The sequence below is a fragment of the Amphiprion ocellaris genome, chromosome 2 (assembly GCF_022539595.1).
Source record: "Amphiprion ocellaris isolate individual 3 ecotype Okinawa chromosome 2, ASM2253959v1, whole genome shotgun sequence".
Taxonomy (NCBI): domain Eukaryota; kingdom Metazoa; phylum Chordata; class Actinopteri; family Pomacentridae; genus Amphiprion; species Amphiprion ocellaris.
Window position 1 is genome coordinate 9,835,675 of NC_072767.1, and position 18,308 is coordinate 9,853,982.

An 18,308-nucleotide genomic window follows, 5' to 3' on the forward strand; every position below is an offset into this window, starting at 1 on the left:
CTATCAATTTTTTGTTGCTATGCCATATAAGGATATCAGTAAAGAAAAATACATCTGTCAATAATACATGGAAATGATTTTTAAAGACATCATTTATTGACAGATTTCGACCCTAGGATAAGCAGATGTGTATAAAATAGAGCGACTTCTGTAAACAGTTACTGGAGCCTTGCAGTCCATACTGGGCTCTGCAGAGATTTTAGAAGTTCTGGTAGATCACTGGTGCCTCCCTGTGGTCAGACTCTCTAGTTTTGGGATATGTTTACAAATGCTAATAATCATACTAGGGAGTTTGGAGTGATCCTGTTGCACCTTATCTGCTTTATTTCCTGCCGACGGGGAGTTTGTGACTTCTTTCTACAAAAATAATGTTTAGTAAGTAAAGTGAATGGGAAGAGCTTACTAAAATGCATGAATTATGAATGCTCGAAATTTGAAACAGTTGAACTTCAGTGACTTATTTTCTGGTGTGACCACAGTGCACACGTCTGATGTTGCTCACAGTGGTCCAAGGGACGCTCAGGGAGTTTGTGTGTTTGCTCAGATTCATGAAAAATTACAGGGAACACTGATCATAACACAAGTCCCATCAGTGCACTTAACATAGTAAGGTCAAGACTTTACCATGTATAAAAGAGAGAAGCTTTGAAACACTGAAGGATATACATTGCAGGGCATAAAGTTTTAATATGTATCTGGTCATTATCTTGGTAACAATTATTTTAAAAAACTCCACTGAAATCTGTCCAGTAATTTTCAAGATAAATAGTACTATTAACGGTCAAATCTCACAAAAAATTAAAGGTAACACCACTTAATGTAACATATAGATTTCTGTATTTATGTATAATCATGCCTTTGAAATGAAGAGGCATTTGTCAGTTCAACTTGACTTGTGTGTACATAAAACACCAGTAATACCAAATATGCGTATGTAAAACATTTATTGTATACAAAAAGTAGTAACAGTTAATCATGAGAGAAAACTGAAATTTGGCATGCCCCCGCCCCCACATGAACAACACCACGCCTCTGCTTATTCAAACTCTGCTGTAAAAGGTTCTATTAACTATTTGTAACAGAACAGTTGATCCAAGATTGGAGTGTTTAATTATACAAGGTTGGTTGCTTAATAGTAATTACACTTTCAGTTATCAATTTCTGCCTGCATTAACTCAGAAGGTGGTTTTCGTATCTTTTACTCACTACGTAAAAACTTTAAACTCCAAGTAGGACGCTTAAGAATAGTGTTCAGTTACTGTCTTATATGAACCCTGAAATATATTTAAACCCACGAATCTGTTTTCTCCTTCTATTTAGGTCAAAAACACCCTATCTTAACCACCCAAGAAATCCTAGATACAAAATAATAAAAGAAATATCATGTTAACAAAGTGATTACATAGACAAGCATTATATAGAAAAACTAGCAATGTAACACACGCTATACAAACACACAAGAATGCACACTAGATGTAAGAGAAACACTCAAACAGCATAATAGGAAATAGAGATGGAGACAATACAGTCCATCAGAATATTCCCTCACACACTGTATCAGAAGTGGTGTTTTTATCATTTCCTTGTGCGTACTTAAAATTGAAAGCAATGTCATGTCAGTTTAATATTTCAGATTGACGAGTCACAAATTTTTTTAGGATATTATTTCAGCACCATAGCTGAACACCCTCTTCCACCAGTTATAACTCCATTATTTTGGCCACTCGTGATTTGAGAGCAGCAATGTTATATTGTTCAAGGACAAACAATCCCAGGATATGAAACTTGCCTACTGTTATTATAGCAGAGCTGACAACCACATAACCAGCTACCAATTCTATGCTTATAAACATACCTATTTATCACAACAGCCGTTTTCTTTGTATTGGATGTATATTTCATTCAATTCAATTCAATATGTGTGTTCATTCCTAAGAGACAGTTGTCATTAGGTTTTCTGCAGGTGGTCATTGTTCAGAAACCCAGTCCACATTGTGGTTTCAGACATTACATGATTGCTAAATAAAGCAAAGTTTCACTTTCATTTCCTTTCTTGAGAATGCATACACCGTTTCTGGTCTGTGTGACCTTAGGTCCTTTGGCTCAGAGACTCAACGCTTAGCAAATCTAAAACCATTCATCTTTGTTGATTGGGAGACTGAATCGGAATAGAAACATCTGTGAACATTGCACTCAGTGATGTGAGTTAAGACAGAAGACTGAAATTCAACCTTTAAAAAAAAACAAGATAGAGAGAGAGCAAGACAGAAGCTTTGTGAACAGCTTACTTCCCCTTTCAGTGACGAGACTTTGACCAAAAGACTTTTTCTACAAACTTAAGATCTTAGTGTGCACTAAAGGTTTTCATTCTGTTATGCTTTTAAGAAAAATGTGATACGAACAGACCACTATTACTGACACACCCACTCTGTTCTCCGTAAAGCTACCCAATTCCAACCAAGCTTTCAGGCTGCACAGCTGACTTAGTAGCTTGCAGTATCTGCAAAAACTGTTAATATCCCTGTTCTGAAGGTTTTTTTTGTTTTTTTTTTGATTTCTTGGATAAGACAGAGTCAACGGTTTCATTGTCTTGACAGAGCAAATTTTACTTCCACTACAGACCACACAATGGCAGCAAACAGGCCTTCCATGTCATTTGCAATGTATGCAGATCAAAGGAAGATGTAAAATAAAAAATATAAAGAAAATTATGTAACAGGCAAAATCTGGGTAACCACATCTTTTAAGTGTTATAGATGAGAAGCACATTCTGAAAGGCTTTGAATGTGCCAAAAACAAATGTCTGTGAAATACACTCAGGAAATATTGTGCTCTGCTGTGCTTAAAGTATGAAATTAAATACTTACTTCAAAGTATAAGACAGCCAATAGAATGAAGCTTTGACATGTACAGTACTATTAGTATGGGTGGGAATATTCAGATGTAATACCACAGTCAAAATGTTTGGATCCGTCACCTTTGTATTATCCACTAGTGTTGTCATTGCCAGTGATATTTAGGAATATGACCCATATTAAAATGTGGAGTGCAATAAGCACAGTGTCCATTATTCTAAAAAATGATTATATTATTTTGAACAATAAAAACACCAATTGATAAGAGAATGGGCAAGATCAAATCTGAGCAGTCTAGAGGGAAAAAATATATATAATGTGGAAGTCAAAGCCATCGACATAACAGGAAGGCTTCACATGATGGCACACTCTCTGGATGACACTTTGCCCTGTTGGAAAAACAAAGGTTTGCAGTCAAAACAAAACATTCTATGAGGCATTTTATCGCTTATTGCATAAGCTGATTCATTCGGAAAACAGAACGAAAACAGATTTTTTGATGGACTCAAAAGGATTTGAAAGGAGCCCAGATTATACGCGTATGGATCACAAGCAGTGCTACAGCTTGATAGCAAGTGCTGCTTAGAGGCCAGCTCATTTCTTCTGCGTCCACAGACTGATGCCGACTTTGAAACTGAATATAGTTCCATTTATAATACAATAGGTTCCTGAAGGTCTGCTACACAGATGGTCAGATTGCTCCTAATATCAAGCACAGAAACATGCTAGGAGAACACACTTGGTTCCAACAGAGGTTTCTAAAAGACAGTGATTTTGCAGTTTTTACAGGTTATAGCAGCTGGATACACCGTGGACTGTGTCAATGTGAACATCTCTGAGGTGTGCCACACACAGTGGGCAGACAAAGTACAAGACTTTTAAAGAATTCAGAGCTTATCATTGTAGAGATGTATGTGTGTGTGTGTGTGTGTGTGTGTGTGTGTGTGTGTATATATATATACAGTGGCATGAAAAAGTATCTGAACCCTTTGGAATTTCTCACATTTCTGCATAAAATCACCATCAAATGTGATCTGATCTTTGTCAAAATCACACAAATGAAAAAAACTGTCTGCTTTAACTAAAACCACCCAAACATTTATAGGTTTTCATATTTTTAATGAGGATAACATGCAAACAATGACAGAAGGGGGAGGAATAAGCAACTGAACCTTCACATTTAATATCTGGTTGCCCCCCCTTTGGCAGCAATAACTTCAACCAGATGTTTCCTGTAGTTGCAGATCAGTCTGGAACATCGATCAGGATCAATCTTGGACCATTTCTCTTTACAAAACTGCTGCAGTTCAGTCAGATTCCTGGGATGTCTGGCATGAATCGCTCTCTTGAGGTCATGCCACAGCATCTCAATGGGGTTCAAGTCAGGACTTTGACTTGGCCACTCCAGAACGTGTATTTTGTTCTTCTGAAACCATTCTGAAGTTGATTTACTTCTGTGTTTTGGGTCATTGTCCTGTTGCAGCATCCATCCTCTTTTTAGCTTCAACTGTCTGACAGACGGCCTCAGCTTTTCCTGCAAAACATCCTGATAAACTTTTGAATTCATTTTTCTATTAATGATTTCAAGTTGTCCAGGCCCTGAGGCAGCAAAACAGCCCCAAACCATGATGCTCCCTCCACCATGCTTCACGGTGGGGATGAGGTGTTGATGTTGGTGAGCTGTTCCATTTTTCCTCCATACATGACGTTGTCTGTTCCTCCCAAACAATTCAACTTTCGTTTTATCAGTCCACAAAATATTTTGCCAGAAGTTCTGTGGAGTGTCCAAGTGCCTTTTTGCGAACATTAAACATGCAGCAATGTTTTTTTTAGAGAGCAGTGGCTTCCTCCGTGGAGTCCTCCCATGAACACCATTCTTGGCCAGTGTTTTACATATTGTCGATGTATGCACAGAGATATTGGACTGTACCAGTGATTTCTGTAAGTCTTTAGCAGACACTCTAGGGTTCTTTTTTACCTCTCTGAGCATTCTGCGCTGAACTCTTGTTGTCATTTTTGGTGGACGGCCACTCCTTGGGAGAGAAGCAACAGTGCCAAACTCTCTCCATTTGTAGAAAATTTCTCTAACTGTGGATTGACGAACATCCAGACTTTTAGAGATGGTTTTGTAACCTTTCCCAGCTTTATACAAATCAACAATTCTTGATCGCAGGTCTTCAGAGAGCTCTTTTGAGCGAGCCATGGTGCACATCAGACAATGCTTCTCATCAAGACACAATTCTTACCAGGTGTGTGTTTTATAGTGGGCAGGGCAGCTTTAAGCCACTCCTCAGTGACTGGACACACCCCTGACTTAAATTATTTGGTAAAAATTGGTATTAATTGCTCTCAAAGTCTCCTTAGGCAGAAGGTTCAGTTACTTATTCTTCCCCCTTTTGTCATTGTTTGCATATTATCCTCATTAAAATTATGAAAACCTATAAATGTTTGGGTGGTTTTAGTTAAAGCAGACTGTTTTTTCATTTGTGTGATTTTAACAAAGATCAGATCACATTTGATGGTGATTTTTTGCAGAAATGTGAGAAATTCCAAAGGGTTCAGATACTTTTTCATGCCACTGTATATACATACACACATATATATTATATTTTCTATATTATATATTTAAACAACTGAACTGTACTGAGACTACCTCTCTGCCTTTGTCTCTCACGTCTCTGAGTGTCAGCTTCAGCATTGCAAGCTTATCTGGCATAAAAGAACATGGTGCAAAAAGACAGTCTCATTGACACTAATTGGAAGGGTTAGGGTTAAGGTGTGGCAGAATGTGTTTATTATCCCTTTTTAATCTAAACAGTACTTCATCTACTTAGAGCATTTTTATTTAGAATTTCTCAGATTTAGATCCATGCATTTATTCTTTTACTGTCTGTTGTTGCTGAGTACTGCAACTCTATACACCATGTCAAATTCCTTGTGCGTGTGAATTGACTTGACATTAAAGGCTTTTCTGAATTCAAAATTTTCCTATACTTTTGTTACAGGTACACATTGCATTTCAAACCATTATGGATGAAGTTTTTTTATAATTTGCTACATTTGTATGAGAATTTGAATATATTTCCCTACATAGGATGACAGTCCTGTGCAAATATTTGTGCAAATGGTAGTCACCGTTTGTGCCACTTCCTCCTCTTCCTCTCCATTTTCTACCTCCACCTGGGTCTTGGTCACACTTCTCCTTGCCACCTCCTGCAGGACAATTCACAAGTCAAAACAGACAAACCATGTATGAAGCTAAAGCAGAGAAAAGAGGTATGGTAGATCATGCATGTGATTCTTTACCTCGCCATCAGCGTTGATCAAAGTGGTAACAATGTCACTTCCTGTGCCCCAGGAAGCCTGGCTTTTCCACAACAAGTCAGAAGGTGGACTGTGGGCCACACCAGCGTCAGCGGACCACACCTGTGCAAGTAAAAATATACATAAACAAAACAATAATGTTTAGAATTAGGTATATATAACTTAGTTAACTTCAACATATAAGTTTAAATATAAAAATCATACAAGCCAGGGCTCCAGACTGCAAACAAAATGGTCGCATTTGCTGCCTGTGCCTGTTGTAGTACTTTTTGAACTTCGATCAGCTACTGCAGCCCGCATTGTGGGGTGTTTCAGGAACACTGGTATATTGTAGTGATTATCGATAAGAAAATATTCAGCAAGTGATGTCTTTTGCCCGTGAACAGGTGGGAGGTTACCAAATGATAAAGTTGATCACCAATTCAATGTTTGTGACACATCACATGGTCCATTATAACACAATTTTCTGCTTTATATATTGTACCGTGACTGACTGTCCAGCCTTGAGGATAAATTTTGGGGAGAACTTGTAGATGATCTCCTCCCCATCATCAACTTCTCTCTTCAATCTCCAGTTGCCCAAAGGCTGGTCCTGCAAAATACAAGGAAACACTTGCTATAATGTGCTTTGTCCACCAAGGTTTTTTAAAAAAAAGCACCATAGAAATGCAATCCATTTACCATTAGATTGTTTTTGCAAAACTTGCTTCTGAATCCGACAGGTTGCTGTGTGTATTGTTTCTTTCAGGTTTTTCTACCTTAATTAATCCAACCTTAATAAAGACTTACATATTCAGCTTTTGTTGTAACAATCTGATGCAATAATTACCATGTGTTGCTCATTTATGCAGCTAGTTCAGTCTTACAGACCTGCTCAGTATCATTGGTGAGTGTGACTGCATTTCCATCCATATCAGTTGGTGATATGGTAATTGCTCCACTAGCTGTGGCCTCTTCTGACACCAGCAGCTGCCCCTCTCTTTCCATCTCTGTCACATCCTTAGCCTCCACCTCCACTCTCATCCTCTTAGAGGAGCGGGAAGAAGAAGATCCTGTTAGCCTGGAAACAGTGACTCGAGAAGATGGGGTGGGGGACAGCTTCAGTCTGAAAGAAGCACAACAGTCCTCGGTGAATTATTGGCTAGCCACTACTCCTTGGCACAGCAAGGTCCAAGCTGTCAGAAGTTAGCAAGAGAAGACAGTCACAGAAGTTAGCAAGACAAGAGTCAAAACCTGTCCTGTAAATGAGAAATAAGCCACTATTAATGTAAGAATACTAACAAAAACAAAGATTCCATCTGAACCCACTCCCACCTAGTTCATGTATTTCCTCCTCAGCTTCTAATCTACCTAAAAACCAAAAGCACAAGGCACAGAAACCCAATACTGCTGCCATTTTCTTCTAAAGAACCAGGTTCTATTTTAAAGATCTTTTCAGACAGATCTGTTAAAGTGATGTCTGTGTCATTCAGATATACATCACGACAAAAACAGCATTTACAGTTTTTTCAACATGAACTTCATTAATTAATGCCACTAAAGAGTGAATTATGCTGCCTGTTTTACAATATCTTACACAAGCACTAACTGGCTGAAGGTTCACATTTAATTTCAGTTTGTTCATATGCTCAAAGCATTTTGCAGGATACTAATTTCTTTTGTATCCACACAGTTGAACACTGAAATGACACAAGGCCTGAAAATAGAAGGAAAGACTGGTTACTGCAGCTGCATAAGGGAAACAGTTCTGTCCCGATTACTCTATAAGAGGAAAAAATGCTTTTATAGTGAAGTGAGAGGACAGATCCCAGCTGAAACTTATGTAATGTAAAACCATAATTTAGTTGTTTCACAGTTACTAATAGCATATAACCTAGACCTGCAAGAGTGCATACCTATGCTCTTCTCCTTCCAACAATTTCCTATATGCATTGATCTCCATATCTAGAGCAAGCTTCACATCCAGCAATTCCTGGTATTCACTGAGTTGAGAGTTCATCATTTCCCTCAATTCGGCCATCTCCTGCTCTTTTGCTTCCATGGCACGGCGATGCTTGTCTCGCTCTGCAGAGAGAATTTCTTCCAGTTCTCTGATACGATCTTCTGAAGCAGCCACCTACAGATACAAACACAGATGCAGCCGACCATCGTAACCTTGATTATGAATTGTATTACTAATTAGCAATACAATTCATGAAGCTAAAAGCAGAAGTACTTGAAATTGTGAGAGCACTGGAAGAGGTCTACAATTGTGTGACAGCTGACCATAAAGCAGTACCTGTTTCTGCAGGGCACTGAGTTGATATCCAAGACTCTCTATTCTCGTGCGGGACTCCTGTAGCTCCTCTTTAGCTGTGCTCATTACCTTGTCATTTATCTCTGAGGACACCTTTGCATTATCCAACTACAGGGAGACCAAGACAGGCTATGTGTGAGAATGATTAAAAGACAAATGTCATAAAATTAACAACTTGTGATCGTATTCCTCCACCAAACCAGTTAAATTGGAATGTACATCTACATCTGTCCTGATTTTTGGATACCAAATGCCATCACCAGGTTAATCTATGAAATAGTAAATTGTGTGAAATGTCATATTTAGCATATGAACTTTTAAGCTATGTTCGAAAACATGGTTTGTGCTGTCGCAGTGACCTTCAAGTTTGACCACCAAATTCTAATAAGTTCATTTTTGAGTCCAAATTTGTATCAGATATATTGACATTTTCTCATCTTCACAACAATGGGATCAATGTGATGTGACAGTGGTCTTTAAGCCCCAAAATAATCAGTACATTTTTGAGACCAAGCAAACATTTGTGCAAAATTTCACGAAATCCATTCAAGAGACATAATGCTCACAAGAATAGGCTAGAAAATTTTTTGGACAACCCGAAACATAAAGTCTGCAGTGACTGCTGGTACAGAGGTATAAAAATTGATTAGCGTCTCACCTTGGCCTGAAAAGTTTGCTCCAGTTCTTCCTTATAAAGAGAAACCTGCTCATCATGTTGCCTCCTTAGGTCCTGGTGGGATCACACAAACCTGATTGATGCTTATTCACAGAAGAAAACTCCCTTTTGGAGTGCCTTGAGTCACATAATAAAATTCTGCAAATGTCAACAGCACTTATTCCATCAATAAAATCAATTAATTCACAATCAAAACACAGCTGTCTGTTGTCTACTTGACAGTGTTTATATATAAAGCCAAATATAAACATCAAGTGTCTGTTTACATTCATATTTTTAGACCACAAGTTGTCAGGTGTTAGTCTTCAAGTGAAGAGGACATTTATGGTAAGTAATACTTAACCAGTAAGAGAGATCATATTTCTCCCCTATTAGCTTTTCTTCAATGGCTCCAAAAAAAATCCAGGATAAAATTTTAAATCCTGCTCGTCGCATAAAAAGCTCTTAATGTCAAAATTCCATCTCATCTTAAAGACCTTATTGTCTTGTATTATCCTAATAGAGCACTTTTCTCTCAGACTGCAGGTTTATTTGTGATTTCCAGAGGTGGAATGGGAGGCAGAGCCTTCAGTTATCAGGCTCCTCTGTTGTGGAATCAGGTCCCAGTGTAGTTTCAGGAGGTAGACCTCATCTCTACTTACTCTACTTATGGTCTCCCAAAAACCTGTCTTTGCTTTGTTACTGCGGCATAATACTTGCAGACTTATATGAAAAAAAGACTTGAATCCATGCTTTAGATGAGTCTAAAATATAGTGTAGAAAAAAAGTTAGATCTAAAATATACTCTTTACATCAGTCAGCCCTACCATCGACACGACAGCATTTAAAAATGGCAGTTGCCAATTTCTCCCCCCAACATACCTGTAAAGCTTGTGTCAGTTTGAACTCATAGTCCTGTCTTACTCCAGAGTCCACTTCCACTATTCTTTGCTCCTGTCGACGTCGGGACTCGCGCACCTCCTGAACGCAAGGAGAAATGGGGGAGCGTTGCCAAGAAAAATTCGAATCACAACATAAATTCTACAGATTTGGTCCATCTGTCAAAACAGTTTGTAATCTGAATATCTCTGGGCTGTGGATAAGGATGAGGAAGTCATTAAAATAGATGCACTTTTAAAAATCTTCAAAACACAACATTGAAATTTTGTTTGTGTTTTCATGAATTTCCAGTACCTATATGAATCCAGTAAATTCCATTAAAATAGAAAGAATTGAGTAGTGATAAGCCGTAAGCCAAAGCATTTTACCGGCCATATACACTCATTACCTCTTCAAACATGCTCTTCCTGAACTCCAGCTCCTCACTCAGTGATTGACAGCGGTTCTCCAAGTCTACACGCATCAGTGTCTCAGCTTCCAGTTGGCGCTTAGCAACAGCATGGCTGTCCTCTGCCTATACACCATGAGAAAAAATTAGCACATGGACAAAATTGGGTTTAACTGACTGAAACATCATGAGCAAGTTGTGGTAGCAAGAGCTAATAACATTATTTATGTCAGTTTGGCAATCCGAAAACAATCTGTAAATAAGACGGTATGTAGTGGGATGAACATGAATTTATTTTTTATATTATGATTTACTGATTTTGTATTTGTTTTGTTACACAGTCTCCAGTATGACTAGCATTTGTGTTCAGCTTGCAGTGGAGCAGTTAACAATTCTGTGCTTCAGTTTCCAATGAAATCAATATAATTCCATTTGACTGGAAGTCACCTCACGCAACATCAGACGATATCTGTATAAAATAATGCTGGTTTGGTGTGAAAACCACTGCCACAAACTAGTGCTGGGCGATATGGAAAAACTCATATATCACGATATGGATTATTTTATATCACGATAAGGATATATATCACGATATAACACAATAAAGTATGTTTTCAGTTATTCTCTGAAAAGTTTGACAAAAATGTCATTGCTTACTTTTGAAACTTCAACCTGTTGCTAGGGCTGGACCCGAACATCCGAACACCCCCCCCCCCCCAATTCTTCTTTATTTTCACTTTTATAAGCTTAGAGTATGCATAGTGACAAGAAAACACTAATACAATCGTCGCAGGCTATTTAATGATACATTTGCTGTAATAATTGATAAAAATTAGGTTAGAAACGATAGAAATGATAGAAGAGAAATGGCACAATAGACACTTTTCTATCGTTCTCACGATATGTACCGTCATATCGCCCAGCACTACCACAAACATATTTGTTGTTTGAAATAATTGTGGATTGATAAGATTTTGAGCATCTGAAGGCTACTAAAATACCACCTTTCAATAAATGTAAAATCAGTTTCTTCTTAGACTAATTAAAGAGCAACTTGCAGGCTGGGCACCCACATGACCAGGGGTCGGCAACCTGCAGCTCTTTCATCCCTCTGCTGCGGCTCTCTCTGGCTTTGGAAAATAAATAATGAATATTTAATTAAAATGTATTTTATCATTAGTTTTTATGATGTAATTCTAAATTTGAAGATTATGGTGCTCTTGTAAAATCTAAATAAAACGTGTGGAAGATTTTTGTCGCTCCTAATATGCGTCACAACCGCCAATGCGCTACACCCGCCGACACGCGATTTCTTGGAACTTTTCGACCCCAGGTAGGCAAACTATGGAGAATTCTAAGAAAAGTGTCTGACGAAAACAGAATGTTTAACCTCACGTAGGCAGATTCACTTGCTTTCGCTGCTGACGAAACTGGTTTACCAGTATGCTTAATTTTTAATGAGAAACTTGCAAACAACAAAAAGTCAAATGTCACAAGACATTTCCAGAATAAACACGCAGCCTTTGCTCAAAAATATCCACATGGAGATGAGAGAAAAAAGCCATTTCGGAACTGATGCGTAAGGTTGATCTGAGCAAAAATCATTTCAAGAAGTGGATAAAATCTTATAATTTACTTAGAGAATATCCAAACACCAACAATTCCCATTTGCGAGGACTATAGGAAAAAGAATTGGGAATAGAAATCAGCAATGAGGATTGGGACAATGCATGGAGTAATGCCAATTTCCTAAGTGTTTGTAACCAGGTAAAAGCTCTACAACTTAAAATTTTACATCGTGCGCATATTTCTCCATCTCAGCGCCATAAATTTAGTTCTGACCTTTGTCCTATGTCCCAAGTGTAAAATTGAGCTGGGCACCCTTACACATTGTTATTGGTCATGTGAAAAAATTAAATATTTCTGGTATGATGTACAATGCGAATTAGGTAAAATATTCTCACTTTCTGATGTTACAGTGTGTAATCCATTGACTATACTACTTGGAATAACTGATGTCACCATCACTGGTAAATATGAGAGACGACTTTATAGAATGCTTACATTTTGTGCGTGGAAATGTGTCCTTGTAAACTGGATTTCGGCTAAAGTACCATGTAAAAATCAGTGGCATCGGACAATAATAGAATATGTATCTTTGGACTATCTAACCTGCAAACTGCATGGAAAAGATGATCATTTTCGTAAAATCTGGGACCCTTTTATGTCATACATTGGTATGGACATCTCAGCACTTCTTTATAGAGGCTTTTCGTAAACCTCTACTGTATGGCTATTTGTATATTCACTATATTCTATTTGTCTAGATTTCCTGTCTGTCAAAACTGTGCCGGAATGTTGTGTTGTGTTTTGTTTTTCTTTGTAACGAAAACAAAAATCCAATAAATATATTGGGGGAAAAAAAAAAAGAAGTGGATAAAGTCTGCAAATTCAACTACATATGCTAGTTTTGTGGCCGCTCAGGAAATAGTCAGGCACGGGAAGCCGTTCACAGACGGAGAATATATAAAAGAATCTTTCATTACGATATCTGAACATCTATTCACGGACTTTAAAAACAAGAGTGAAACTGTGCAGAAAATCAGGGATATGCCCCTCTCTGCAAAGACTGTCAAAGACAGAACCATAAAAATGGCAGAAGACATCACCAGACAGCAAATTAAAGACATCAATTCAGCTGTAGTGTACTCAATTGCCTGTGATGAATCTAAAGTCAAAGGTGATATTGAACAAATAGCATTGTTTTGCCGGTATGTAAACTCTGCTGGACCACAAGAAGAAATGATTGAGTTGATAATAATAAACACCACCCACCTAGTGTCAGTGGCTACTGATGGAGCACCAAGTTTGACAGGAGCACAGAAGGGCTTTGTGGCTTTAATGCAGAAGTCGCTGGACAGAAAGCTGCTGACTTTTCACTGCATCCTGCACCAAGAGGCAGTGTGTGCTCAAACATTTCCTCCAGAATGCACAGAAGTAATGAATGTTGTCATTCAGATTGTCAATAAAATAATGGCAAAAGGTTTAAATCACCGTCAGTTCCGTTTGTTCCTGGACGAGGCGGAAAGCATGTATTCTGATCTCCTGCTACGCAACAAAGTCCGGTGGCTGTCCAGAGGGGAGGTGTTGAAAAGCTTTGCTGCTTGTCTGGAAGAAGTGAAAACTTTCCTGGGCAGCAAAGGTCTCACCTTTCCTGAACTGGAACAGCCAGAGTGGCTGGAAAAGCTACACTTCATGGCAGACATGACAGCGCACCTGAACAGGCTGAGCACAGCTCTTCAGAGGAAAGGACGCACAGCCCTGCACATGCTGGAGGAGGTTTTGGCTTTTGAGCGCAAGTTGACAATGCTTGCCAAAGATTTACAGAGAGGTACTGTCTCACTTCCCCAATTTGAGGGAGTTCAAACAAGCTCACATGATAAATTCCGAGGATTTACACTCTGCAATCATCGCAATGCAAACATCGTTTGGGAAATGGTTCTTTGAGTTCAGAGTAGGAAAAAAAATACATTATCCTTCTCTGTCACTCCCCTAAACATCGATCCCAACTGAATACGACTGCATTGGTAGGTGTGAGTCAACCTGATCTTGTGGTGGAACTGGCCGGCATAGCCGACAAAGACATATAGGTGTCCAAGTTTAAACGCTTGACAGCTGATCTTGAAGATGTTGCTCATCAGAAGGCCGTTCTTGCTCAGAATCACAAATGGAGCGATATTGAAAACCTCCCCAAACCAGATAAACTTGTGTTCGAAACATGGAATGATATCCCCGACATTTATGTGAACATGAAAAAGTATGCGCTTGGAGTCCTGTCGATCTTTGGATCCAATGTATGTGAGCAGGTGTTCTCCAACATGAACTTTATTAAAAACAAACACCACGCACGCCTAACAGATGACAACTTGTGATCTTGTCTAAGGATGAAGGTGACGTCATACAGCCCTGATGTCCAGACGCAGTGCGCTGAGGCCCAGGAGCAGAAATCACATTAACCAAGTATGATAAATATCTTAATTGCCTATTATTTTGCATATAATCATATTTTTTTCATTGTTCAATGAAATAGTTCTTTTATTATTCATGTTGACAGCTGACTGTACGTGCCAGTAAAAGGATGACGGCACACAGAAGAGGACGGCATTTTTGGTTTGCTGCCAGTGGACAGTTTAAGTTCGGCGTTTTTTTCATAAATACAAGAAGGACTCGATTAGACATTGAGTATTTTACTTGAAAGTAACCTTCAACCCAAACGTCTTTTTTTCGAAGTTCAAAATGTTTTTGTTGCATGCACATATAATTTCGTTTTCTCTGCAGGAGTTCAGTGATTTCATACATGCAACACATTATAGTTTGTTTATGCATAGCGTAAAGGCAAAAAAACAAAACAAAAAATGTTATATGCAGTGCTATTTCCTTTTAAATGTCAAAAGGGTTTTGTGGCTCCCAGTGCGTTCTTTTCTGTGGGAAACGGGTCCAAATAGCTCTAAAGGTTGCCGACCCCTGCAGATGACCAATCAATGATCAATGTGTAAGAGAATCAAGCAGAAACTGTAAAGGTTTGACACCTGCATCTAAAAGCACAACTTAGTCGACACATTAGAAAAGGGAGCACGCCCAAGTAGTCAAGCGTAACAATAATAAGAATTGACCCTGACCTTAGTTTTGACACTGAAGAGGTGTTTATTTGTAACTACATGCGTGATCACAGCCTCATAATTATGAGCAGGCTAAGTGTGAACAGTGGCAACAGACAAGGATTGAAGGAATTATATAATAAAACCAGTGGAGGCCAGTTACTGATGCTCACCCACAATGGAATCTAATGCACAAAGACTGCCTGGTATCAGTCAAATCACACATATTCAAAAAAAAAAAAAAATTAAGAGAGAGAGATCAGCAAGTTACCAATCATTAGAAAAGAAGACATACATTGCAGTTCGCTATTTTGTCAAGCTGAAACTCTGATGGATATGTGCCCCTGCCAGCAGTCAGTCACACATAGACATCCCATCCAGTGGTTCATTGCATCTTATAAACTTCCAGTCTTTAATTTAAAAAAAGCACACACTCGCGTGTTTTCCACTACAAATGCAGCACTGGCAACTATCCCCTCGCCAAAAAGTCTACTATTTAATCTGAATTTCTCACTTTATTTCTTGTGAAACAAAAAATTCTGCATTAACTTTTCCAACTATCAGTTCCAAGAAACTTAAAGCCTAGATTTACTGAAAAATTTTACCTCCAAGTTGCTCTTTAACCATCCCTACTTTCTTCTCCTTTATTCTGAATAGAAAACCTTTAGTACTTACCTTAGCCAGCAGACTCTTGACATCAGCTAGCTCACTAGTCAAAGCAGCATTCTGGCTTAAAGCTGTTGAAAGAGCTGCTTCACTCTTACTCAGCTGGCCTTCCAAACCACTGGTCCTGGACAGTGCTGCAGCAAGATCACTATCTTTCTTCTTGGTACTGGAACACAAAAGAGGAAAAGATGTTACTGCCTTCAAACAGCCAGTGACCGTGCCCTTCCAGGTGACCCGAATTTCAAATGCTTATCTGGTCTCCAGACTAACTTAGTCTCAAATCATCAGTTTGATTACAGGGTTGGACAATGTTTAAAATTTTCCAATCAGCCATCAAGGATTGCTGTTGGCTTTTCCCAGCAGAACACAATCAAGCCAGAGTTCACCAATCAAGAGTTAAAATTTATTATTAACCTCTCTAACACAATGTTTTCTTGTCTTCTATCATTTGTTTACACCATGTCGAGGCTGAACAAAACTTTGGTCTAATAAAAACGTATAAAAAAAAATCAAAAGCTTGCATGATTATAAGAAACTGTGGGCTGAACTGTAGACATAGTGCATTATCTTACCTGCGTGTGGCTTCTTCCAGGTCAGCATGAGCCTTGCCAAGGTCTATCTGGAGCCTGGCTCTCTCTTTAGCAGTTTCATCCAAAACCCGTCGCGCATCAGCTAACTCTGCCTCATAAAGAGACTTCAGACCTGTTACCTAAAGGACACAAAAACTAATTACTAGATGGTTTCCCTTGCTGACAAAAAAATAAAAAAAATCACTGATTGATGGCTGTGAGTAAACTTGTAAGCAGATATCCTGGAACAAATGCAGTTCCAAATTTACATCAAAAGCTAAAATTTTGTCATCTAATTCCTAGTCTGCACATTTTTAAAAAAAAAATTAGTATCAGCACTACTTTATGGAGTCCAGGGCAAATACATTCAATTAATCATATAACAAAGCACACATAATACAGTTAGTACAGACTGGTGATCAACTGTTACAATGTCCAGATTTCACTTTACATTTAAATGTCTATAGATTAATTTTTTCTTTTGTCCTGTTAATACCAGGTAGTGGCTCTATATTCAGGGCTCTGGTGACCTGTCCAGGGTCCTGTCTTCACCCTAAGTCAGCTGGGATAGACTTCAGCCTGTCCTACAGAAAATAAAGTGGTGTATAGATATTGGTTGGCTGTATTGACTAGTCTCACATAAATGACAAATATCATGTGTGTACCATGGCACTCTCCAGCACTGTAGTGGGAAAAGTGGCTTATGTCTGAAAGAGCTTCAATGACCAGCAATGATACATATCCCACATCAGAAAAGGACTTCTGAAAATGCATTGGAGAAACACTGTAAAAGAGTGCTGCAGTTGTCTTAAATCTTTTGGCTTACTTAGTTTTAACCTTTCAAACAATTTCAACCTTTCAAGGTTTTTTTTTTTTACAGTTTCAAAATATAATACGATACTGATCCTGTGCCTTTTGATGAGTAAAAGGCATCTATTTACAATGGAGAGAAGAACCTAAATTTATAGAAAATCAAAACCTGTACTGTGTCAAATTGTTTTCATTGCACATTTTGCAGTTTCGTGATGAAAACAGGCTTATGGGCAGGGAAAACACAAAGTGACGCGCTAGGACTTCAGTATTAGCTTAACCTACTACAAGTTATAATGTTTCAAGATAAAGTAGCTTATGCACGTCTGTAGTCTAAGATCACCTGAGGTAAACGGAGAAAAAAAATCATAGGTCATGTTATTAGCTTGGCGCGCGTATCCACCCGCTTAATCCTCCCAGTCCGGTTATGATTGAACCGAGATTAAGGAATGCAGTACGTATTACTACGGGTAACAAACATGTTAGGCGAATGCAGTAGTCTTTTCTATAAAGTTGTAAACACAGTAAATCGTTATTTAGATTTTCATAGTAATCCGAAAGTTATTAATAACGATATTTAACATCATTAGTTGTGATCTATTAGTATTGCTTTGACATCAATTCTTTGTAATCCATAACGAAACGTGACCATGTATTGTTTAGTGAACACTTAACACTACTCCAAATGACCTGCTGTTAGAAGACTACATGTGGATAAGTACAAACACTTTTGTATTTGACTTACCTCCCTAGTAGTAACCTCCTCTTTCTCAGACACTTTCACCATCAGCCGGTCGTTCTCCAATTCCAGTGCCCGGACACGGTCGATATACACGGCCAGCCTATCGTTCAGATGCTGCAAATCTTGTTTCTCTTGTAAGCGAGATATCCGGGTAGGGGAGAGAGGTGTAGAGGCCGCTGACCGGCCAGCTTCACGGCTCGGGGTAACGCTAGCAGTCGCCATAACGGTTCCTTCAACGATCCTGAGTTTGCTTCACCTCTCAGTGAGCACTAGAAAACAAACTGTTAGAGCTATCAACTGTCTTCGTTAAAGTGGGGATGTACACCAGCTTCTCTTCTTAATTAGTGATAAGATATCAATCAATGAGCTGCAGTGCCACACAACGTCTCCGAGCCTTGCCTGAAAGAGTGGTGTGATTCCAAGATGGCCGACACCGCTATCAAGA

The 18,308-nt window shown here is 38.6% G+C and overlaps 1 protein-coding gene across 1 annotated transcript; it reads right to left on the reverse strand.

Moving 5' to 3' along the window:
• Positions 1-927: 927 nt before the first annotated feature.
• lmnb2 (lamin B2) lies at positions 928-18,262 on the reverse strand. The gene is made up of 13 exons (XM_023282714.3): positions 17,867-18,262; positions 16,315-16,451; positions 15,752-15,908; positions 10,419-10,544; positions 10,013-10,111; positions 9,134-9,205; positions 8,458-8,583; positions 8,075-8,295; positions 7,050-7,284; positions 6,664-6,771; positions 6,162-6,281; positions 5,991-6,068; positions 928-3,244 (listed from the first exon to the last, which is right to left on the reverse strand). The coding sequence occupies exons 1-13, from the start codon at positions 18,083-18,085 to the stop codon at positions 3,209-3,211; spliced, it is 1,734 nt and encodes a 577-aa protein (XP_023138482.1). The 5' UTR covers positions 18,086-18,262; the 3' UTR covers positions 928-3,208.
• Positions 18,263-18,308: the final 46 nt, after the last annotated feature.